The 25,056-nt window shown below is 47.1% G+C and overlaps 1 protein-coding gene and 1 pseudogene across 1 annotated transcript; one reads left to right on the top strand and one right to left on the bottom strand.

Annotated features, from left to right (window-relative positions):
- Positions 1-387: 387 nt before the first annotated feature.
- Positions 388-3,045, top strand: LOC144168114 (cuticle protein 10.9 pseudogene; annotated as a pseudogene).
- An 18,419-nt stretch (positions 3,046-21,464) lies between these two features.
- On the bottom strand, positions 21,465-22,862 carry LOC144168112 (uncharacterized). Its single transcript, XM_077697173.1, has 3 exons — positions 22,851-22,862; positions 22,208-22,336; positions 21,465-21,944 (listed from the first exon to the last, which is right to left on the bottom strand). Exons 1-3 carry the CDS (start codon positions 22,860-22,862, stop codon positions 21,465-21,467), a joined length of 621 nt encoding a protein of 206 aa, XP_077553299.1.
- Positions 22,863-25,056: the final 2,194 nt, after the last annotated feature.

Raw genomic sequence — 25,056 nt, 5'->3', positions numbered from 1 at the left:
ATTGCGGACATATAATTACAGAAGAAAGCTTCAAAGAAGTCATTTTTCGCTACATTTCAGTTACGTGCTTCCTAGCAAACAGAGAATGAAACGAAAAAAGTACGTCCGCAAACGTGCACCAAGTCCCTGAGCAAAGTAGCAAAGGAATGGTCGTGCTTCAGGCGTGTTGTGTTACTCCGCCCCTTCTGCCAAACAAGGAGAGGAGGGTGTCGTGTTCCTGTTTCTGGGGCGGCGCTATGCGGCCGTACAAGCTCTCCACGCACTATAAAAGTCTACCTTGTCAGCAAGCGTTCACACTAAACTTACCTGTTAGCCATCCTTTACCACAAGTGAAAGGAAGATTGCCAGCTCAACAGCTCTGTTAAACACACTTTATTCCAACCAATTATGATTGGGAAGGTACGATTTCGGCATTGCTGCAGAATAATACTGCCTTTTGGATTTTTTTCGCTGTATCAGATCCAGCACTACGTAACGATATATACGAGACACGACAGCTGTCGGACCCGTCGCACTGCTTTTCTGTATTTCAGATTGTCGTCGCATCCCTCCTCGCCGGTGCCTTCGCAGAAGGCCCCCATGGTTTCCAGGGAAACTTTGACAGGGGACTCCTGGGTCCTCACGAGGCGTCAGCAGCCACTCCAGACGTCAATTCGTTGGATCCCGTCTACGTAAGCTTATCAGTTACTCTACTGAAGTGACATTCTGTTTGCTGTTTGAAAAGTTGTAATAGTTGAACCCGTAAATTTGAAAAGGCTTAGTTTAAAGGAGTACCGCCACAGACTGCGTCCGGCGTAGTGCCAGTGCATCCTACGTTTAAACGCAGTAACGTTTACTATTAAAACATTTTGGATTGCACAGTTTGAGCAACTGTTGAATTTTTTTATTTCCGGTAGCCGTGCCAATAGAAGGAAAGATCTCACGCGGTAAAAGGGTAAAAAAATCCGTGTAACAGAGTTGTTGTCAAGATAACAAGGCTATCAGAAAAAGCGTTAATTTTTAAGCTTGCATGTTTGATCCAGTACATCTACTAATTAGCGAGCCGGTGCTGTCATTGCACCAGTAGAAAACAACACCCGTAGAAAACAACCAGCGGAACTCACTAATTAATATGAGCTTCTTAACTACAGCTACATTCCAAATAGCTTTAGTCGAAGACATTGCCGATCACCATCAGAAAGCTGCAAGGCAACAATTGTAAATTAATTCCGAGTACGTTTGCGTGGTAATCGTCATAATAACATATTCGTTACCACATTTGAATGCAACAATCCGCGGGCGACACCCATTGGGAAAACATGAAATGGCACGCTCGGCTCGGCGCAAATGATATAACACGATGCATTACAGGTTAAGGAAATGAACGGCCGTTTTAAAACAACCACGCATATACCAACCAAACCGTCTTTTTCTGTTGTGTGTGTATCGAATGGGTAGTATAGAAAGAATGTGTGCGCATGCTTATGTTAACCAGTGCACTCATTTTGAGCGACGTGCTGCACCGATTTCTTGTTATCCTCCTTGATTCTAAACATGTTCGCCGCAGTACTCAGCTTCGACTGTCGTATGAAGTTTAGTGTTAACGAGAGAAGATGCGTGCATTATTTATTTTAAACTAATGGAGTCATCAGCCTCAAGTAGAAAGTTCGCGACACCTGTATTTAACATATTTCAGGACCCGTGAAAGCATCGAATTGCGAAACGGGAAGGAATAAATTGCGACACATGAATTTATCATATTTTGCCAATGAGCGGAAAATATTCCGGTCGTAGGTAGCGCACGCCACAAAACACTCAGATGCCATCTTGTAAACTAAAATATTGAGCCGTTTTAGCGACGTTGGGGCGCTGCGTTAGTTACATTAACCTGTTAGTTTCAGTAACGCGTAAGCCATGAAGGTAGCAGAACTGTGTACAACCTTCACAACCATCACTAAAGTTTATGTGCATGAGTGCAGCCAATTTTGCTTTTTCTTCACTGCCTCAATGACCTTTACTCCATCTTTGTTGCTATAGCGGCGAAAAAAAAGTCAAATTGAAGAAGCAGAACGAACAAACCAAACTCGCACCCTTAAACTAGGTACCCGCAGGTGGCACGTCTACCCTGTCACGTGTTTTGGGCCGCGCTTGTGGCGTGATTCCTCCCCCCAAAGTCAAAGCCCAGTGAGTAAGCCGTTTGACTGCTGGGTACTTACTCACGGTCGTGGCTGACTGCAATAAAGAAAAAATACCCGCCGTAGCCGAGGGGGTGAGAAGATTGACTTGAAATTCGCAGATGCACCAGCCCCAGCCTCGAATTCTGCGGTTCCGGCCCCGGTGATTTCTTTTCTTTTCATTATTTTAGTCATTTTTGTGGAACGCAAGAATGAACGAATTAACAACCGGCTTCGCTGTAAAAAAAAAAAAAAAAGCAACGGCAACGGCAATCGAACCAACTGAATTAAAGTAACAGGTGAGTGACATATCAGCATAACCCAAGCAATCAAAAGTCGTGAAAACATATGAAAGATATATTAACTCAAAAAAATTAGTTTCAATATGTTTGAAACTTAGCTTTGGACTAAAGGTTACTTATTTTTCTGAAGCGGAAGCTACAGCCTTCAAAGGTATGCTGAATTTGTTGCTTCCCTCACCAATTTACATCGCCCTCCCGACTAACTCACGCAGCCTCCACAGCCGTACAGCTTCGGCTACGACAACACGGACGAGTTCGGAACGCGGATATACCACAAGGAGCAGAGCGATGCCAGCAACACCAAGACCGGCTCATACGGCTACCGGGATGAGTACGGCATCTTTCGCCGGGTCAACTACGTCGCTGACGCCAACGGATTCCGCGCCACCATCGACACCAATGAGCCGGGAACGGCGGCAGGCCGCAGCGCCGATGCAGTCTTCAACGCCAAACCAGTCGCTGCTCCAGTGCGGGCAAAATCAGCAGCTTCCGCTCCCATCGCTGCATACCTACCCGCCCCTGTGTATGGCGGAAAATACACGGTGCCTGGAGCCAGGTCTCCGTGGGCGAGGCGATCTAGCAGATTTTGATGCTAGAATGTGACAACCTGAAAGCAGCTGCTTGATAATTGCTCCATCTGTTTCGCTATAGGTGACTACAGTTGCCCGCATTCCTGACAGCGTTCACTTGTTTCTTGCATTAATGGTGGGTAATCATAAATAGCTTTTCTGGTGAAGTACTTTGTCATGCCTGCCCTACCCGTGCCTACTTTTAATGTACCAATTTTGTTTTCCTTTTGTGCCAAAACGATCGCAACGCTTCGAAAATAAAGCCAAACAAAAGTTGCATTCTATCTCACTTTCTAACAACTTAATGACCGAAACCTTACTACATACTTCTTTGACCGCTGCTACTTCTATTGGGCGCCCCGATATCCCTCTTTCTTGTGGAACAAATGTGCTCTCCTCTATAGCTGGCCACGTGGTATTTTAACCACGCGGAAGCTTCGTTTAAACAGATGCGCACCGCCATTGTTATTATTCTTATTTCAATAAACCAATGTGAATACTTTTATCTAAATTTTTTTTCTAACTTTACAACCATGTACGATTCCATGAATTTTTGTATCTTTCCGTACAAATAAACCACCATTGCTCCTTTTTCGTTGACTTATTCGTCTGGAAATGAATTGGCGTTTAGGCCTCTGAATTATGACAAACGAATTGTGCAACTTAGCCGGCTCTTGTATTGCCGATGGCTCAATTTTTCGCTGGGTCAGGTAGGACTCCCTTGGCTTGGCCGCCGTGGGCCAAAATCTCCAGTTCCCGCAGGCGAAGCGGCACTTTTTTGGTTTAAGCGGTATTCTGAATGTTCCGACTTTGTTAAGTATGGACTCCAACTTAGCGAAGTGCTCGTCGACACTCCGGGCGAATACCACGACGTCGTCAAGGTAGACGAGGCCGGTGTGCCATTTGAGGCCTGGTAGCACGCTGTTCCTTACTAATTAAAACGTTTCTGGTGCCGCGGACAGTCCAAACGGCCTTACCTTTAAATCATACAGACAATCCGGCGTTATAAACGCTGTCTTCTCACGGACCTTCTCCTGCCGTCCGATTTTGCAGTACCCGGTTTCCTAGTCCGTCGAAGAGAAGCACTCGCATGAAAGAGCGGGTCAAGGGCGTCCAACATTCATAAAACGGGGTATACGTCTTTTTTGTTACTTCGTTCTATAGCCTGCAGTCAACGCACAACATCAGAGTGCACTCTTTTTTCTTCACAAGAGCAAGTGTAGCCTCCCATGGGCTTTTGTGACATTGCATGATGTCGTCGTCGAGCATGCCTTCAACCCGAGTGCGCATGTCTTCACGCTCGTGGGTAGAGATGCGGTAACGTGAATGTCGCCTTGGCTGGCAGCCATATTCGGTGATTATTCGGTGCTTTGCAAGGAGCATCCAACGAAATTCTAAGTCGCTGTGAAGGTGTAGCAACGCCCTCAAATTTTCCTGTTCCCTCAAATCCCCCACCGTCGCTCGCCCCCCCCCCATATGTTATGGTAAAGATTGTGTTTGCGGATTATCATTGAAGGCTATGCAAGGCTAGTGTCACTAAATAGAGCAGATGGTGCCCAAGACGCCGAGCGCATGCCTCAGGCTAGGCAGGGCCCAGCATTTGCCGCCAGAGAAGGTGAGCGCAAGCGACAATCCCGCCGAGACGTCGAGAGACATTTCATACCCTCCCCCATCATAATTTGTAGTGGTTTACACCAGCTTCGCGTGGTGTCCACTTTCACAGGGCGGGATCGCGACTTTTGTATTTTTTTCGGCAGCGCCCGTTCACGTCAAAGAGGGGAGAAGACTTAGAGGCGGCATCAGATTCGCGCTGAAAGTCGCCAACGACGCTCACGTCACTGTGTTCGTGAGTTTTCTTTGAGAAATGCAGTAGGAGCGCCCTTTTTTATTGATGGCCTGATATTTGTTTGTGAAATTCATGATCACAACTTCCATTTTCTCTTGCGTCAAGCCCACAATACTTCTGGTAACAGACACCGCGTTCCAGAAGCAAGCTCAGGTCGGTCTCCTCGATAGCTTCGGTGTTAGGGGCACCACCGAAAGACACACTGGCATTTAAATCGTTCACTTTTCCACACAAACACCGAGAGAGAACAAACGTTACTGAGCATCAGTTGATTCACGACGACCTTTACCAGCGGGAAACAGTGGCGTGGCCGTTTTCATACGCCTTCGCTGTTCTCAACAGTACAATGTTTTGCCACTGAAACACCGCGGCGTGTGACTAGGCAATCAATCAACGCGGTTCGCGCTACATACAGAAAAAAACATGCTGTAGCAGGCTCTTCATATGAAAAACAAACCCTAGCCTGATGCATAAATAATTGGCTTAGCTTGAACTACTAGTCAGAGCAATGCACGGGCCCTGGCTGACCCGAAAGCCCGGGCTCGGCCACCCGAACCGGTTAATCGGCGGGCCAAGGCGGGCCCAGGCTCGGGCTTGCACTCACGGTCGTGGCGTTTAGTATTCCCGACGTGAAGTTTGTAAAGAATATTAAAAGGAATGTTGTGAGTTCATTTACACGCGCCTCTGGACTTTAATTAGTTCTATGCATTGTTTTAAAAACGGGTATTGCTAGCAATTATAGTCCTTGGGCTGTACTTTCAAAGGAATTTCATGCATGGCATCACAATTTTATATTTTGGTATAACCTTATAGATACGATCACAAGGGTGATCGTAATGGGGAATGGATTAATTCGGACAACATCGAATAGTGCATATCTATATCGATGAAAACGTGTATTTTAAATGTTGCACCCGTCGAATTGCGGCTGCCGTCGCCGGGAATCGAACTCGCGTTCTAGGGAAACTCAACTGCTGAGGAAACACTTTAGGTAAAACAATAAAATGCACGTTCGTACTCCGGTAGTGAAACGCGGAACCAAAAATTTCTTCGTACCAACTTGTGGCCGTAACAAGCAGGTTATGTCGCCAAGACTCTGGCTTTCAAAGGTGATGCTGTGTCTGATGTAGGAATACGAGCAATAATTACGCCGATGTGACGTGAGCGGAAGATGGTGGAAGCTTGAGTACAGCCACTACCTAGCCATAATTTTTCTCATTTCAATCCAAGACGTACTGTACAAACTAAAGGCTCCGTCTAATTGCCCGCTACGAAGACACTCAACCAACTATAACAATTTTCCTTCGGCATCTATGCCGGGGCGTTGCATTGATCGCCAGTGCTCTTCCCTTTGTGACGGGGAAATGACGTGTTGTAATGGTAATGGCGTGATCGTGGCGAGGTCATTAAGGGTAATGGCATGGTCGCGCACATGTGCACCCTCCTTAGGCCTAAAAATAAATTACCGGAGCCGGCCCGGGCGGCCCAGGCCCAGGCCAGGCACTTCTGGACGCCTGGACCCGGGCCGGGCCCGGGCTTGTTTTTCCGGGCCCCGGTCGGGCTCAGGCTTCACATAGCGGGGTCGGAACGGCCCCAGGCCTTAAATTGAGGCAACTGCAGGGCTCTACTAGTAATGGTGAAAAGCTTGAGAAACAGCAGAGATGGCGGTCGGCTTAGCTTTTCGCCGCACTGAGAGCCGATCGTAGGATAGAGGGAGCAGCCGGATCACAGCTTTGCAAAGCCGTTTTGCACAGCACTGTAAAGCAAAGATCATTAAAGTGTTTACAGTGTTTTATTCTGTTGCAATCGTCGACATCCGTTTTGTTGTCGTCTTCCGACGGCCCAGCCCCGCATAAAATTATCTCGTAGCCCGTCCTCGCCTCGGTAGACATCCGCTTCTTCGTCAGCCGGTCCAGTCACCGTCTCCAAATGTAGAGTGTAAAGGGATGGCGTTACCGATTCGTCGTCATCGCCTTCGGCGCGGCGTACCCGTTGCGCGTCCGTCGCTACACACGGCGACGACGACGAAGGCTGGAGCTCCTCATGTGGTGTAAGCCCACCCGCAAGACTGTACGAGGAACATCATCATCATCGTCGTCATCGTCATCATAATCATCATCATCCGGGAGGTCGCGGCAGGGAACACGCTCACGTGCCCTTGGTATTTTTTTTAGCGCGAATGCACTTCTTAAGCGAGCCTGAATCGTCCGCCGCCGTCGTCCGCATAGCAACAGCTGCGGGTGCGCGCGCTCCTCGTCTTCCCTAGCCACGGGGGGAGATGGGCGCGCGCTACTCTCCTCCTCCTCTCTCCGCTCAGTGACTGCGGGTGTTGGGCGCCTCCTCTCTACTTCGGGCGGGAGAGCTCTCGCTCGCGTAGCGGGCGCTCCGCATTCCGACGCGTGAGGGCGCTCGTGTAGCGGCCGCGTGGCGCGGGAGGGTATTAGTCGAGCGCGCGCCGTCGTCGAAAGCGGTCGCTGGTCCTGCATCTCGATAACGATGATGGCGGACCGGGCAACGGTACCAGCAATAACGAGTGAACTATCTTTCTTTGTAGTTGTGTGCGTGTGTGTAATCTCTCGACTACTCATTAAGATCACGATATCCACCGTAATCGCGCAATCAACAACCGTGCATTCGCACTTACACACTCTCCCCCTCGGGGAAGTGCGAGGGAATTTTTTCTCGACAGCTCACACACGGTACACAGACATTGCTCGATCTACAGACCACAAGCACACAACCCTTGTAGTCCTCGACTCAACTGGTAAATTAGCAACTACAGCCTCCTATCGGAACCTACCTGTAGCAACGGCCGAAGCGCTAGCCATCGCTCACGCCACCACTACCCACCAACAAAAACCCTACTTCACCATAATATCGGATTCATAACAAACCTGCCGCCTATACCAAGCCGGCCTCGCACCCCCTCAAGCCATCCAGATCCTACAACACCTCCCCGAAGACATCGAAATCTCTACATCTGGACACCAGGCCACACCGGCCTTGCAGGAAATGAGGCGGCCCACGCCGTAACCTGTGACCTCCTCAACCGAGCACTCCCAACAGTAGGGCCAGGTAGAACCGGACAAGCCCCACCTGTCCCACAGGCACTGACCCCACTCGACCTCACATACAGCTCCATTCTCTCTCATTACACAAACACAAGAAGGATATGCCAACCTCCTCATCACACTCTTTCCAACCAGCAAGCGTATATCTACCGGCGACTGCAAACCGAGACATACTACAACCACACAATCCTGTCCCACATCTCCCCATCTCTGTTCCCCTACAATTGCCCACAGTGTGACATCCCACTCTCAACTTACCACCTAGTATACTCCTGTCCCCACCACCCTCACCCCATCCCATCCCCATCCCCTGAGCAGTGGGAGTCTGCGCTGACCAGCTCGGCGCCGGAGCGTCAACTCGCGCTGGTGCAACGAGCCACGGATGCAGCGCAGGCCCGAGGCCTCCTGGACAAAGGAGGCTGACCACAACCCTTTCCCTACCCCTTGAGCTCAGTAAAGAACGTTTTTCACCACCACCACCACCGGGCGGTCGCCTTAAGGCAAGTGCGCACTAGCGCTCGGAATTTTCTGTCTCCGCCGGACGCATTTGTGTCGGCCTAAAGAGCTCTGCTGTTAAAAACATAGGGGTAATGTTGGCACCGGATTAAAGGGCTTGAGCTCGTCAAGATTTGCACGCAGGCATTACAGTCGAACACGGATATATCGAACTCCAAAGGGATCGCGAAATAGTTCGATATATGAAAAATTCGATATAAAAATATGGGCTCTGAGACCTCACCTATGGCGTACGATCACTTACTGATCGTCGCATTCAAGAATGACAACTAATTCCGCACTCACGACGCAACAGGACGCTTTATTTCCGTGAAAAAAAAAATCGCTGATCTTGGCCTGCTTCTTCGTCCTGGAAATGAAATTAAAGACGCTGGTCTCGATCTTCTCGAGGCTGCACAACTACAAAATTCCAGCAGTACGCCGCGCCTTCGCACACCATGCACAACACGCACGCAATAGAAGAACAGCGCGCACGTACCACAACAACTTTGAAGGTAACAATTTCAAGGCTCTCTGAACGGACTCCAACAAAGCGCTCGCGATGGTCATCTCCAAGAGAAACAGTGATCTCCGAAAGGTGCGGGACAACTCGCCAAACAGCAGCAACAGCAGCAAAATGCAAAAGAAGGAGGAGGCCGTCAGCGCCTTCGTTCCCTCTTCCCTTTCCCGAGACGACATCGGGGGAAGAATCTAATCGGTGTTCGGAAGACAGACCCAGAGAGAGAGAAAAAAAAAAACTCTTTTTCGGCAAGCCGGGGAACGTACGCAGCCGAAAAAAAAAAGAAGGACGTGCGCAGTCGGGGCATCCCTACCTCGCACTGTCACATTTTCCGAGCGTTCGGGCTTGTGTGCCTAGAGAGATTTAACAACGTGAGATTTAACAACAATTTTCACTATAGAGAGATTTAGCATACCGGGCTCCGCCCGCTAACCTTACGGCGGCCGGTAGCGGGGCCCGACTGGGCAAGCGCAAATTCGTTCCAGTAGGGGGGATTAGTTGCGCGAGCCAGTCTTCGCCATGCCTGCGCATTCCTCCACATCCTCCTCAACCTCAATCGGCGACCACCGAAGAGCACCTTCCAGCTCCCGCGGCGTTCGATATACCCAATGTCGGGAAAAATACGGTTCGATATAAACGTACGAATTCCTATACTTTCACACAGAATTTTCAAGGGGATAATTTATGAGTTCGATATAGACAATAATTCGATATACCCGTGTTCGATATATCCGTGTTCGACTGTAGTTTAAAGTTCATGCCACGAGCACAACGTGGATTGATTGGTACAGGAGCCGTCAGAAGTGATGGGAGAAGCGCCGTGTAGCTACACCGGCGTCAAACGAAAGGACGACAACACGCATGCGTGCTTGGCGACGGCGATATCACCCCTATACATTTCAAAACAGGTCTTGTAACCTGTATTCGAGAACTTTTCGCGGCATGCTGGCCTCGGCGATGGCGCTGAGAGTATACACACCCAAAAAACGTTTGAAGAAAAAAAATCTGTCACTGCCGATCCATGTGAGAGCACCGCTTCTCGGACATCTAGCTCGCGCGCACTGGAAGAGTGTCAAAAACATTTACAGGTATGTCTCGGCTATCAGCACCATCGCCGAGACCAGTATGCTGCTCCTAATGCTCGAAGTCTGGTTAAATAAAGTGGTTTGAGATATATCAATGGGGTACCGCCGTCGGCAGGCGCCCAAGGGTGTTGTGGTCCTTTCATTTGTGGGCATTGTACCAACGAATACACATTTTGCTGCCTGTCAATAATTAAACCTAATTCCTGCATGCAAATCGTGACGTATTCCACCAATTTAATTAGGTACAGACATCCCCCCTATGTTCATGCATCACCCTAAATTTGTTCGGCATGAATAGCCATTTAACGTGTTTTTTCTGTGTAGGAACGTGAATCACGTTGATAAAGTACCTAATCACCAGCCGGGGTGGCTCAGTGGCTGATGGGTTGGGCTTCTGCGCACAGAAAAGATGTATGATACAGGCCGTGGCGCTATTTTCATGTATTAAACGGGCGAGTCTAAAACACCCGTGTGTCGAGATTTCAGAGCGCTTAAAGATCATGTATCGGCATACATTGTTTACGTAGCCCCACACTTCAGCGCACCTCAAAGCCGAGATATAGATTCAAGGCGTGGACCCTCATGATCTAGAGGCGATTTATTTTTCATGCCCCCTTGACACGAATGATATTTACTTATGTAGAATGGATGTGTTATGCTCTTTTCAATTACCCAAACGGGCACTGAAGCGTGACCAATCATCATTAAATAAGTGAATCACACCATAAATTGTTCGAACACCTGCTGGATAAGGGTATAGCGGCGTGGATTAGAGAACAGGCTCTTTTGGAAGAAATTCTAGGTCGAATTAGCGAATACTGAGCACGAGGTCGCGGGTTTTATTCCCGGCCGCGGCGGGCGCTTTTCTGATGGAGGCGAAAAGCAAAAACGCCCGTGCGTTCGAATTTCGCCGCAGGTTAAACATCCCCAGGTGGTCAAAATTAATCCGGAGCCGTCCACTACGGCGCGCCTCATCGCCTGCGTTGCGTCGGCGCGTTAAACCCTACAATCGATCAAAATCAATCAATTAAGCGAATAAATTGAGCGTGGGCGTGACGAGTAATGCGCATGACAGTCAACAGGTTCACCATCCGCTCAACGGAGTGGCTGCCAATAGGCCGTCAACGCAATAGGGGCCGGGAAATGCGTCCATGGAGGGATGAACTATGCAAATTTCGGGGCAAAGGGTGAACCCAGCTAACACTCGATACGCGCGGCTGAAGACCTAGGCATGGACACAACCAGGATTACGATGATTATGATGATGATGATGATGATGATGGTGGTGGTGGTCGTGATGGTTTAGGTGGGGGTGGTGGTGGTGATGATGATGATGGAGTAGTGCTATCCTAATGCGCTCAGAAAGCCACCAATTTCCTACCCCAGCAAGTTTTCCAGTAGGATTACAAGGTTGCGACGGCATCGCCTTCTGTAAACTGAGTGTAATGAAACAAAGTGTGAATGCTATCATCATATAACCGGATATCAAACTTCGGGAATAGAGCTCTCCAATACGATGTCCCCACCGCTCTATAACGGTGGCCTTCCAAGCAGAGATATTGATGTCGTACGTGGCATCCCCATTTCACCTTACTACCCACTACAGCCAGCAGTTTCTAAGCCGAACCTATCCCCGTTCAGCACGCGCGATCAAACCTTGAACGTCAGGGTTGCCATGACACATAATTTTTTCCACCAGCTCTACTTTTTCAGAATGGGAATGACCTTCTCTGCGGTATAGTTTGAAACGCACAGAAGAAGATATATCATACGGCCCCATTCAATTTCGCTGAGGGGCTGCCGCTTCATTGCGCGGTTACCCTGATTTAGCAGTTCTATTTCTTGTTTTCCTAATTATTTATAATGTCACTTACTTTGGCGCTACTGTCAAGTTCAGTATTGCAGCGTACGCTGTGACACTTACCACCGGCTTTGTACTTTGCGTCCGCCGCGGCTTTGCCGATGCATTTGCTTTTGCTTATCTTGCTTTTTAGCTACCTCCGACGCAACTCTACCGGCTCGAGTAGCATTTTAGCCTCACTTTTAAAGACTATAGTTTTCCTTAGAATAGTTGAACTGTAAAATGTTGGTCTATCTGTCTGTGTGTCTGTCACTCGAATCAGCCAGCCGGCCAAAGTGAAACAGATGCTGCGCAATACTCTTATATACCCACCGCCAGATGTAAACGTCTAAGTCCGGTATTAATGTTCATGCTTGTCAACATTGTTGAACAAGAACAAGTCATTACAGGAACACAAAGCAGAGAATCAATACACGAGTGATATTTGCAGTGTTCTTTTACTTAAAAAAATCACGGATGCCTACTATTTGCGATAACAATTAAATACTGCATCAATTACCTAAAACCGTCGCCTGCTGTTGGCCCCGCGACCTGGAGGCATTTTAAAAAATCAGAATGCAACAGCAACGATTGGCTCGATTACATAGGAATCACGTTCCGCTTGGCACTCTCGTGGAGTAGGGCAACGAGGCCCTGTAAACATTGTAGAAGGGTGCCTCGATTCACACGCGTTTCCGCCGTACGGCAGCGCTGGCATGGACGCATCCGATTTGGAGCAGTAGAACGTGGTAAATTTAAATTGACAAGAGCAAGCCTCTAGCGTGTTATCTTGGGAGCAACGAGACGCGAGAGGAACAGCAAGAGAGGTGAGCTGGAGAGAGATGTAAGGCGTTTACTTGACAGGCGCTCCAGTAAGCTATCGCCTTTTGCCGACATTTGCAACAAAAGGATCAGATACGCGGCAATTTTTTCTGCAGTTCCTTGCACGTATTTTTTGTCGTTTGGTCATGGGGGCCCTCCATAACGGCGAGCGCGGAGCGCCATCTTTACATCGGGATTTGTTTTGCTACCGAAGTTCCTGTGGTGCCTGGACTGAGCTACTATATCCGCCGGAGAAACAGTGATATCATCGCTTACAATTGCCTACAAAATTTTTCCGGCCCCTGCTGTAGACAGGTTGAGGCCATCGCGCGGGACGGTCCTTAATTGTTCCGACTCCAGCCCTTGAAACAAAATTTTTATCCATTTTGCTCGCGTCACTGGCACAAGAAAGAAATCAAAGCCGTTTCTTAAAACAAAGATGGTTGTACCGTGAAATTTTCTGCCAAACAACCTAAATCAAAGTCCAAAATTCAAACTGGTACGACCATGTCAGAATTGCTCAGTCGGTTAGACGTCGGCTTCACCATGCGAGGGGCTCGTGTTTCATTCCGACTACGGGAAAACGCTTTTTTTCCCTTGGGGCATCTGATGTGCCTTTGCGAATATCCATTGTCTAAATTGGTTTTCCTGCAGTGCGTTTTGGGCTAACGATTTGTATCTTGCACTTTCACTTTGGCCTTGGAAGACATTGGCTTTCGACCACAAAAGCATCGCCTTCCAACCATTTTTCAGTTCATCCATGGTCCTCATCATCGTCAGGGAAAGTTGACTTTTTGATTGATTGATTGATTGATTGATTGATTGATTGATTGATTGATTGATTGATTGATTGATTGGTTGATTGATTGATTGATTGATTGATTGATTGTGAGGATTAATGCACCGGCGCTACACAGGGGATTAGGAGCCCCGTAATGGAGCGATTCCCAATTATTTTGACCACCTGGGGATCTTTAACGTGCGCCGGAATCTCGAACACACGAGCATTTTCGCTTTTCGCCTCCATCAAGTTCTTTTCTGCTGCGCGTTTGTGATCTTGGTCTAAGATTCAACTTTCCTATTGGAATCAACTTTTAATAATTTGAGAGGTTATTATTTCGGGTGAAGGTAAAAATTTTCCAATGGAGGCTCGAAATTTACCACTCGAATGGGTTCACTTTGAAATAATAGGAACGCAAATAAGCAAACTTGAACGATGTAAGCCCTTTATAAAATTTTCGCTTATGTGTATCATAAATTTGTTCTTAGTGCAGTTGCATCTTTTGCTTTTGGAAAGCTACTCATTTATATTTTCAATCAATGTACCGAATTAACGAATATACATCGTAGAAAATAACGTTACTTTCGTTAGTTCCGCCTCCGGGTTCGCTTCATGAGAACAGTCATATTTGGCTGCAGTGCAGGATGTTTTCGGTCCCAGTAACGCGTAAACGCTTGCTAAGCTAAATTTTGGAAGCTGACCCATCGCATCGTATACAAAGTGCATCAAAGTGGCCGGTTTTATCGCGGGCAGCGTAAGCCCCGCAGTCCCTAATTTTAGCTCTGATTATATTTTTCAAGTACACACCAATTCATTCGAAGCAGCCACGAAGAATTTTTTGCGCCATTGTGTTTCCAACGGGTTTAGCTTTCAAGACTGGATTTAATTGGTGAATAATTATTTATGTAGAGCTGGAACCACACGTCCTGCGCAACACCGGATTAGGACATCAGCTGAAGATCAAAGAGATGTACCGTCACACTTCGTGGTCTTTGCGGTTTAAACAACTGTTTTGATGGCAGCGCTGGAACAGGGGCATTTGCGATCGATGTAAAGGTTCACCTGCCAGTGATTAAGGCATACTCTTAGGTGCACAAATGAAGTGCAACAGTTACGACCATTAGGCAGGCAAACAGCGATCTTAACGTCCTCTTTTCATTCATTCATTTCATTCATTCATTTTTATTTCCTTAAGGACCCCACTGGGGGTATTACATAAGGGGTGGGTTCACAGGAAAACAAAACATTTGAACACATTACTTTTCGCCGCCCGGGTGATTTGTAACATTTGCTATGAAGGATTATGGGCAGGTGGTTGAAACAATGGAGCAGGGAAGGTGGTTCCAATCGTTGACGGTGGGGGGAAACAAAGAAGCGGAAAAAGTGAAAGTGACAGTTCTGTTGCGATTACCGGACACTCGAAGTGGACAGCTTGTGCGGTGGGAAATGTATGTCAGGGGAGGAAGTAAGGAGCTGCATTGAGGGAAGAATGAAAAAAATTGTGAAAGAGGGAAAGGTTGGCGATACGGCGGCGAACAGAGAGGGGTGATAAACCGGATTTTGATTTCAAGGATGAAACGCTGATGTCGTACGAGTTGTGGGACTGAATGAAGCGAACGGCGCGATTTTGGACAGATTCGAGGTCGTTAATGAGATATGTTTGGGGCGGGTTCCATGTGGGGGAGGCATATTCCAGTTTAGATCTGATGAGGGCCTCATATGCCAGCAACTTCATATGTTGGGGTGCATGACGTAGGTGACGCTTCAAGAAGCCCATCGTTTTATTTGCCGATAAAATGACGTTAGTAATATGCGCAAGACAATGTGACACCTAGATACTTGAAGGATCATTGTGACTGTACAGCGACGTTGTCGTATGATCAGAAAAAATAAAACGATGTTTACGGTGGGAAAACGAAAAAAGATTGCATTTGTTACGGTTAAGAGACAGAAGCCAATTATAGCACCATTCTTGAATGTGGTTAAGATCTTTCTTGAGAAAAGGTTGGACATGAGTGTCAGTTACTGGTCGATAGATTACACACTCATCTGTAAACTTGCGTTAGGAAATTCAACCTGTTCACGCTGGGGAAGATTGACTCCTTAGTTTTACAGTGAGAGTGAAAAACCCTAAGAATTTTCGTTTCTATTAGCGTTTCCGTACCAACGGGGGCGGTGCTAGTAGCCTGTCCTCGTGAGCATGCACACCAAGCTATGCGACTAACATGCGATTTACAGAGATACAGCCGCGACGCTATTACCAGAGTTTTTTACAGTTCGCCATGGTCATGGAAGTCGCGAAAAAGTTTGGATGCAGAACTGCAAGAAGGAATGGGGAGTGGTATACTACAGCATGCTGCCTTTGGGCAGAATGCTGTCCGCCAGGTCCATGACATTATGGGGAGTAGCAGGCAGCGTCGAATAAAGAATTTTTATTGCTTAACGAGATATCAGCATGAGAAAAGTTCCACCTCCGCCCGATACGTAGGAGAGCTTTTCGGGTATTTCAAAGAGAATGTCGGCCAGATAGCGTTTACGCGACCCGTCAGAAGGACACTACTGGTGTGGAAACCGTACTTTGACAATTTAAGCACATGTATTTGTTATCACGCTCAAAAAATCAGATTATATACAACACGCACCAGTGCCTTTCCTATATACCAGCATGTTGTGTGTCCGTTTGTTCATATACTAGCGGCGGGCAATGCCCTGGTGCACCATTATACTCATGACACTAATAGGTAGAACATGTATCGGGATATTTTTTCTAATAATTTGTTGTAGATGTGTTTGTTAGGCTTTTCGGGACTTTAAACGATTCATGAAGACAATATACAAATAAAAATACAAATAGAAAGGCAGTTTAGTCCTGAAAATAATACGAATTTTATTGCAAACCTAAAAAACTAATATCGAAATTTAGGGAAACATATGCGACAGTGGCTACTCCATAGCCACTTTCCGGCAATTTTTTGTTGACGCCCCGAATTTTTTTTTTGTGCGCATAGCGGCCACCGACTGAAGCCACCCCACAAAAACGCGACTGGGAGATTGATGGAAGCCTCTAGTTTCGTTTGATCGTAGCCCCTGAAGGATAGCGCGCAGTTTATTAAATTTTTACTAACTTTGTTGGAATCTTGCTATCGCCATAAACAATTTGAGCGTATCTCATTTATAGAGTACACGTATCTTGTTTCTGATCCTTCACTTTCTGTTTTTCGCGTGGATATTGTTGTTCGTTTATTTCTCAAACAAAAAGATTCCTACCTCGCCATTTTTGAAGTGGACTATTAACAAACCATAGCTATGTCCTAAATTGTTTTTGAAAACTGGGAGGGCTGCACTACAGTTGACCAGTTGACGGAATTCTTTTCTCAGTTCTGGCATTTTGATGTGTTTCTATTTTAAGAGGTTCAAGATATTTCTAGCTGCGGTGCCAGCCGCCATCTTAGTCATCATCATCATTATTATTATCTCCCCCGCCATCACCGTTTTGCCCACGACAGGACGAAGGCCTCTCCGAGATTCCCCCGGCCGCTTCTATGTTCCCAAACACTTGTTCATACTTTGCTCCAAATGATTGTAATTTTATCCCTCCACTACGTTAATAGCCTCTCCCTACATTAATCAGGTCTCGCAGTAACTACCTTGTTAACTTGATCGTTAACCGGCAGTCAGTCCCCTTTTAAACTGATATATGATGTCTCCCACGCCAGGTGTTTCTCTAACACGCTGTGCCATTTTGTTTCTTATGGTATCCTCGTGGGATATCCCCAATTGTTGCTCCTATTATATTTTCTCCCATTTTTCTTTGCGATTACCAAAGTTTTTCTTACAGGCGTTTAATCAGACCCCAAGTTTCTCTTGCATAAATTATCACTTGCAGAAGTGACTGGTTGTATGCCTTTCTTTTCAGTTAATGGCCGAGGCTGCTGTTGATAAACAAGCGTGCTTCCTCGGGTTCGATTCCCAGCCGCGGCGACCGCTTTTATGATGGAGGCCAAGAGCGAAATCACCCGTGTGTAGAAATTTTGGTGCACGTCAAACACCTCAGGTGGTCATAAATAATTCGGGCCCTGGCCCTACGGCTCGCCTCATCGCCTTTGCAGCGTCGGCGCATTAAACCTCATAATCAAATTAACAAGCGGTGTCACAAACTCGAGCGTACGACGTCTAAAAGTACCGTATAAATTTTTCATTTTATTGTACAGCGCCTAATTTTTCTTACACTCGGTTCTATTCGCCCCGAGACAAGGCTGGAACTTTCGCGAACGAAGAGGCGGTAATACGATCACCCGCCGGCTCGCCGGCAAGAAAACAACAAAAATAAAACCCCCGCCGCTCCGGTTTCGTCGAAGCTTCCAGTACTTTCGAGGAGGTGCGCGTGGCCTTGCCAGTTGTAAAGAGCGTCGATGATTCTAGAAGGGAGAAGAGTGAAGTTATTCGCTGACGGCGGCGGGCGCGTTGTGTGTTGTGCTCTCCCTCTCCGCACCGGCGCGCCTATAAACAGAGAAGCCGCGCCTAAGCAAACCAGCTACGTTTGGACGTCGTGATTGACAACTGCACCTGCCAGTTTGTACATCACACCATCGGCGACCCGCGCCCTGGAGGACTCCAACGTGCTCCCGGGCCTCGAATGACCGTGATCGTCTCGGACGGCCTGGCCTACAGCGAAGCCACGCTTCCCAGGCAGCCGACTCGCCTCCGACAGCGGTGCATCGTCCGGCTCGGTCGGTGAATATGCTGGGACTCTGTCTCTCATATGCATCGAACTGTTCGTTTCTTTTTAGTTAACTGCTCCGATTCGTAATCTTCATTTGTTAACGCTCCTGTTTGTATCATTTTGTCTAAGTGGACGGTTTCTTGCATTTGAATTCCATCTAAGTTGTCTGTCATTATCGATCCGATATCTCGTGCTTGTGTTTGTGACTTGCCTGTCTAAATATAAGTCTTTGTGTGGTTTTTCGTTCAAGGCTCTTGCTCATTCTTGCCGCTCTAGTCGGCGAAAGCCGCACATCAGACGGCCACCCTCTTTGTCACCTGTGCCCTGTAGATTCGGTGGGGTTTGTTGGCTCTCTTGAGTCGACTCCCCATATCTTCTGACAGTGCACCCTAATTTAAGGAAACGGGTGACAAGCGGGCTCGCGGAAATATTGAACAGTGGGCTTCCTTTTTTCCTGAAAATAAAGTTATACAACCAGTGCGTACTGCCAGTGATAATTTCTGACACAGAAACTTGGGGCCTCACTGAGTACCTTCAAGGTAGAGTCCATGTTTACCCAATGGGCCGCCCATCAACGGAAGGATCAACGATCAAAGTAGGGGATATTGGCAAAGTTGGTAAGTGTTCGGAAGACCTGCCAAAGCAGTTGTGGATTTTCTTGAGGTCGTTGAAGGGCAGTAAGGGCTAGCTTACGTGCTGTGCAGGCTATTTTATACATATAGACGGCGCAATTAGATTAAAGGGCTTTTTATATCAAGGGCTAAATTAGGTAATTGGCCGTGCTTCGTTTGCCGACAATGTTTAGATGCAGTGTTCATTGATATGTAGCAAAGTGAAGGCTGCTGCTCTGGACAGCCTGCTTTACAGCACTTCTCGAAGTCGTGTCAGGTATTGAGATGCGACCAAGTCGGTAGCGAGGTAAGCCTTTTTCTAGTAGTAAAGCATGCTGGTGACACAGGAGAGGTCCGGCAACCTCACTATAAACAACGGTGAGTGTAAAGGAATTCAGCACTGCCTCGACGACCCGCGTACAGAATATTAGGATTACCACCAACAGTGCAACGCCAGGGCTGTATGGCTCCTGCCTTGCTGTACAGAAGTTTTATCTCTAGAATACAACCGCGGGGACTCAGAGCTGCACAACCTCACGTCATGTTACTTCGTGTTAATGACTAATTTCTAGCCGGGTCATCGCCGACTTAACTACACCGAAGTTTGTTTCGCATTTCTGAAGCAGCCGCCTCAAGACCCTTTCGGAATTTTTTTTAATGCATCCAACTCTAAGGTTTCTTTTGTATGAGTATTGCTCCAGAAATTGAAGTGGACATCGTAATTAACGGTAAAAACTTAAGAAAAAAGCGTTTAAACACGAATGCCGTCTTGCAAGGTTGGTACGTCTTTTTGGGGTTTGTGGAATCATTGTGTAGCTATTATCAACTCGTGCCACAAAAATTATCTGTTTCTTTATTCCTCTCACCTACGGATTCTGAGCTTTGTCTACCACAGCGAGCTACTCGAGCTCCAGACATATGTGCATTGCACGTATCTGTTGTTGGTGGGTAAGCACTGCACCCAGCTTTGCGAATCACGCCTCCAAAAAAATAAAGGTTGCAGGACTGGGGGCTTGGAAGCGAGAAAGATAGAATAAAGCTTCACGTTTTATTCCAGATATTGTATTCTTGTTCCTGTTAGCCCACGATAAAACTAAGCAAATAAAAATTTGAAGAGTGGGAGTGAAAACGTTTCAGGCAAATATCATTCGTTTAAAGCTAAAGCTCTTCCAAGCGAGAATTCCGTTTTTGGTAAAACATGCGCAGAAAAGGTGCTGGGAATCAAAACAACAGTCTAAGCGGTCACTGCCTCGCGGAAAGTGACCGGAGAACACGAAGGTGCGCCTTTAAATCGAAATTTACTCAATGAGAAGGGTTAGTCGAAAAAAGGGATAAAAGTCTTCGATCTATTTGTTTCGAATGACGTCGCCACAGGAACACACTTTACACCGGGGGTGTACCATTATCAACAGTATAACAGGAAAGAGCCCGACTTTCACAGAAAAGCCCCAGGCCGGCTATGCATAAAATACTTTGATTTCCTTTGATCAAAAACTTTTGATTCTTGGGTGTCAAGGTTGGGAGATTATGCCTGCAGGTGTGATATGATTCAAGCGCAAATGAGCGAAGAGATCTGGGTACATTGAAAACGGCAGAAAAGGTTGCTGACTGAGGCAACACACTTACTTCAAGCGTCCTGGCCGCTTCAATTGGAGAAATAGATTGGCGGTTATGTTAATTCTGATGTGCAGAAAAATTTCGTCGGAATGTGAGCAACAAATGCCTGACGAGTGTAAATATTTATACGGGCATCATAGTCGTCCTCGTCGAGATCACCATCATCATCATCATTGTTGTGTAGACTGCGGGACCCAGGCCTTCCCATGTTTCTACAGCTGCACTTGTCTTGCGGGTCCATGTGTGCGCCCATCTCGTGCACCCATTCTTCACATATTTATCATGATGCCAAATTAATAATGAACAGCGCTGTGACGGTCTACCACATCGCCATTACGCAGCGCTTCAAGCCTCCGCCATAATATTTCCGGTTTCAGACTGGAAGTCTGTATCGTAACGATTCTTGTATCTGCGGCACTCCGACTATTTATTGAAGCGACCCGGTCTGTGATTCCATGCTCAGTACCGAACACGCAGTCGGCTCTCACTTCGACTCGCTGCAGGCAACGAACTAAATCAATGCTGGCGTCACATGAGGTGGGCGACTGTGATGTGCTGCACTCAGATTCCTAGCCAATATCATACGTCGGTGCAGATGAAGACTATTGAGACGAAAATTCAGTGCTTGCTGCCTTGCAAAGCAGGAGAAAGAAATGTACTTCCTCCTTCACGAATTCATCACGGATACCGGAAGACTCATATGCTAGCGAATTCGTCCTATCTTTTATCTGGCCCCGCCCCTAAGGAGTGTAGTTTTTTATCATTATATTCCAATTTAAAGAATACTTTTTAAATTATTAGACAAAGCTCAAGCATTGGCCAATCCCCCTCAGTGGGTACGTGTCATTACAAATGGAGAAGAAGAAGAAGACTGCGAGTACTCTGCAAGCTGGGAATCCATACCGTGATTTACTTGCAACCAGGGCGCATGCAGAGCACTGAAAAATCAATCATACAGCGCATGTAGATGCTAGCAAAATTTCTTTTTATTTACATATAGTCAATGCACCCTATCTCAAACATGCAGCCTTAGTATCCGAAATCACCTCGCCCATGAAAACCAGCTCCGGAGGGCCTGAACTCTGGCCCGTATCCTGGCGTGGGTTGGTAGCTCTCGACAGGTACGGCAGCCGGCCTTGCGGCGAATTGAGCGGCAGCCGGCCTTGCGGCGAATGGAGCAGCAGCCGGCCTTGCGGCTAATGGAGCGGCAGCCGGCCTTGCATCGAATGGAGCAGCAGCCGGCCGTGCGGCGACAGGAGCGGCGAGTGCCTTGGAGTTGAAGACAGCGTTGGCGCTGCGTCCAGACGTGGTTTCGGGCTCATTCGAGTCGATGGTGGCACGGAAGCCGTTGTGGTCGGCGACGTAGTTCACCCGGCGGTAGATGCCATGCGCATCGCGGTAGCCGTAGGAGCCCTTCTTGACGTTGTTAGCGTCGCTCTGCTCGTTGTGGAAGCTCTGAGTGCCAAACTCGTCCACCGTGTCGTAACCGAAGCTGTACGGTTTCGGCGGCTGCGTACGTTTAAAGAGAGTATGTGTGGGTTCAAAGACTGAGCAAACGGACAAGTCCGGAAACAATAAAGTTCAACTCTCAGTGCCGTCGCTTCAACAAAAGACATATTTCCCACGGTACATGCGAACTGCAAAAACACTCAACTTAAAATAATTTATCAAGGCAGTGCTCCCATAAATGTTCTCAGTCATTATTTACGACTAAATCAGGTTTATTGCCATATAATAGGTTTTTGAGAACACTTGGCTAGTGTTTGGCTTACGTAGATGGGATCCAGAGGAGGGCTGATGGAAGGAGCGGCCCCACCGACGCGGGGTTCACGATATCCGCTGCCCTGAGGACCATACGGGCCTTGAGCGAAGGCGCACGAGAATAGAGATGCTACGAGAATCTGAAACAAAAGCAGCACAGTAATGAGAACAACTCATCAATTACGTGGCCCAAAATCGCAACCTGGCACTGCGCGATGAAGGCTCTGGGGAGGGATCAGTTACCCCAAGGTCCTCATGCCTCCTAAATTGACAATAAACATCTATTTCCGTGAGGACTCTAACGTTAGTGAAAGAAAACTGAAAACTATTAGAAAACTGATCGAACGCACGCCCTGCCACCACCAAAAGAGTTTAGAAAAGCGGCTGTGTAGGGTAATCCTCGTTTTTAGTAAAACGGTCTGTACACCCCGTTTTTTGTATTCGCACAAACTACACATACTTTGAAGTTACTAGCAATGAGTAAAGATTAAAACATGCTGTTTCGCGAAGCAGCCCTTGAAGAAATAAACAACTGACAACCTCAACGACGGAAACTTACGACCAGCGCTAGCTAATTGCGGTTGGTATTGGTACTATTAGGCTATAACGCTGTGCTAACGTTGCACAATTGTGCCTGGTGTACAGGAAGCTTACTTTTCCAATCATGGTTGACAGAAGTTGCGCCTTCAAAATTGCAGGGCCAGATCACAGGCTGCTTCTGACTAGTGTGAGAAGATGGTGGACAGTGCGGAGTGGTGTACGTCTCGGAGTGCAAAGTAACGTTTTATACTGGCCACGTTGCCCGAGCCGCCACCAAGTGGCGGCCTCGAAAGCGAAATGGGTTAGAACGTTTTTTTCTTGTTAGGAGGAACTCACGTCGTCCTACAAAAGCGCTGAGGACACTTCCGCTTATCTTGTTTTACTTTACTTGCCTTCCTTATGGGCTCTTTGCAGGACGGAGAGTTTTTATTTTACGCTCTGCTTTCGAGCGAGCGTGGAAAAACTGCCTTGCGTGAGCGTTCCTCTCAATTTTGTGGTAGCAGATTCCGGTATTACACAGACGGCTGTGGTTACGTCGTAAGTTAGATGGCAAGACTGCGTGATGAATAAAAATGTAAAACAAGGGAACGCTATCAAAGAGGTTCAGCCCGCCCGCAAGTTTCAAAACACAACATTTCTTTTATAATAGGGTAAATAAAGACATGATGGCAATACTCTTGGAAGTTGCCAACTGCTACCAAGCTACGAATAGTCTTCACGAGCGCACTTTTCTACCTGAGTTTGCAAAGGAGCTATTATTTCTGCGTTCAAAGTAAACACCAAGTCTTCGGTGAAATTGTGTGCATGAGACAGCTGTGGCGTTCTGTGTAACTATTTATTTAGGGCAATGAAAGAATAAATGTTGTAAGCCTTCATGAAATTGGATGTTGTGTTGGAGTATATGCCCTTGGTGTTTATTTCTCTTGGTCTTTATGAGCCGTGGTCTTTACTGGGAAGAATTACGCGTAGAAATTGAAATCAACCATGAGCACATACGCTTACAGGTTGAAATTATGTTGGCAGGTGTGTACTTTATTTGCTCCTCCAACTGGGTGCTTCGGCATGCAGCTACGCTTGTCCGGACAGGGTCGAAGTTTCTACATTAATGACGGGTAGCAATTCATTGTTCCAAGTTTCAACCACTCACTGTATACACTTTGTGTATGGTGAGCCTCGACAAACGGTACGACAGGTGCCAGCGTCTCCCCCGTAATCTTTATTGAGGCACTCGATTTGTTTGAGGGACTCAACTTATTCGAGGGAGCCACTGAGTTATTCATCACTGGTAATAGCGTTCTGGCTATTTTTAATTTGAGAAGTATGTTTTCTAGAAATATATTATTTATGAGTCACTGAAATTGCATAAGACGTCAAGAAAATTGCTGGGCACATGTATCGTAAATCGCAATGATACCTCACCACGAATCGCTGCAAGAGCGTTTTGTTGTCTGGGATGTTCGTGACACATTATATATCGATATGGATAATAAAGAGCATATGTATATAGACATTTATTACAGTGGTGAATACAGTACACCCATAAATAACTGAGTGCACCAATAAATTGTGTCACCCAAATGCGTTTCGCCAACATTCTAGCTGAGGAGGCTCACTGAAATGAATAGTGTTCATCTCGAGAATTATATTGCCTTTATTTCTTTGTCTCTTGCTATGACAAATATAGCATTTTACATGGAAACGACCATGTGCATAAGATTACGGCGCACGTTAAGGATCCCCAGGTGGTCAACATGAATCCGGAGCCCTTCAGCACGGCGCGCCTCATGGCCTGCGTTGCGTCGGCGCGTTAAACCCCACAATCAATCAAATCAATTTTTACATGAGTCACGTCCGAATTGTGGAAGTGTGCGCTATTAAACTGTGGACTTAGGGATAGAGCGAGAAGGTAGGCACTAGCAGGCGGAGATGTAGGAGACTGATCATGCAACACATAAGCTTAGTGACTCCACGAGTTGGTGCCATAGTGTCGCACGGAGATTTGCGGAGGAAGGACCCAGATTTCCCACTAAGGGTTGCGGGGTGCCGTTGTTGTGAAAGTGTCGGGGTATAGGTAATGTGGTAAATGAGTGGCACGAAGGCACGACCAATAGGCTTTCGGAATGTTGGCATAACGGCCTTACAGTATGGATGGCTTGAGAGTTTGAGGGGGTAAAAAAGTTGGCACGTCAAAGAGTTAGTTTGCGGCCTATAACTGTGAAGAATTACGGGTTGTGTGGAGTACTCTGATGCGAGGAAGATCAGTCCAAGGTGGCTGGGTGTCAGCGATGGGAGGGAGATGTGAACTGGAGTGCCCCAGTGA

This window comes from Haemaphysalis longicornis, unplaced genomic scaffold (genome assembly GCF_048455015.1).
Source record: "Haemaphysalis longicornis isolate Haplotype H1 unplaced genomic scaffold, Haemaphysalis longicornis Haplotype H1 scaffold_2, whole genome shotgun sequence".
Taxonomy (NCBI): domain Eukaryota; kingdom Metazoa; phylum Arthropoda; class Arachnida; order Ixodida; family Ixodidae; genus Haemaphysalis; species Haemaphysalis longicornis.
This window is presented reverse-complemented; position numbering and strand designations above follow the sequence as displayed.

Excerpts from the sequence above, each read along its gene's own strand:
- LOC144168112 (XM_077697173.1), bottom strand. Across the intron at positions 21,945-22,207 it reads CTCCTCTGGATCCCATCTAC|CCGCCGAAACCGTACAGCTT; the intron begins GTAAGCCAAACA and ends AAACGTACGCAG.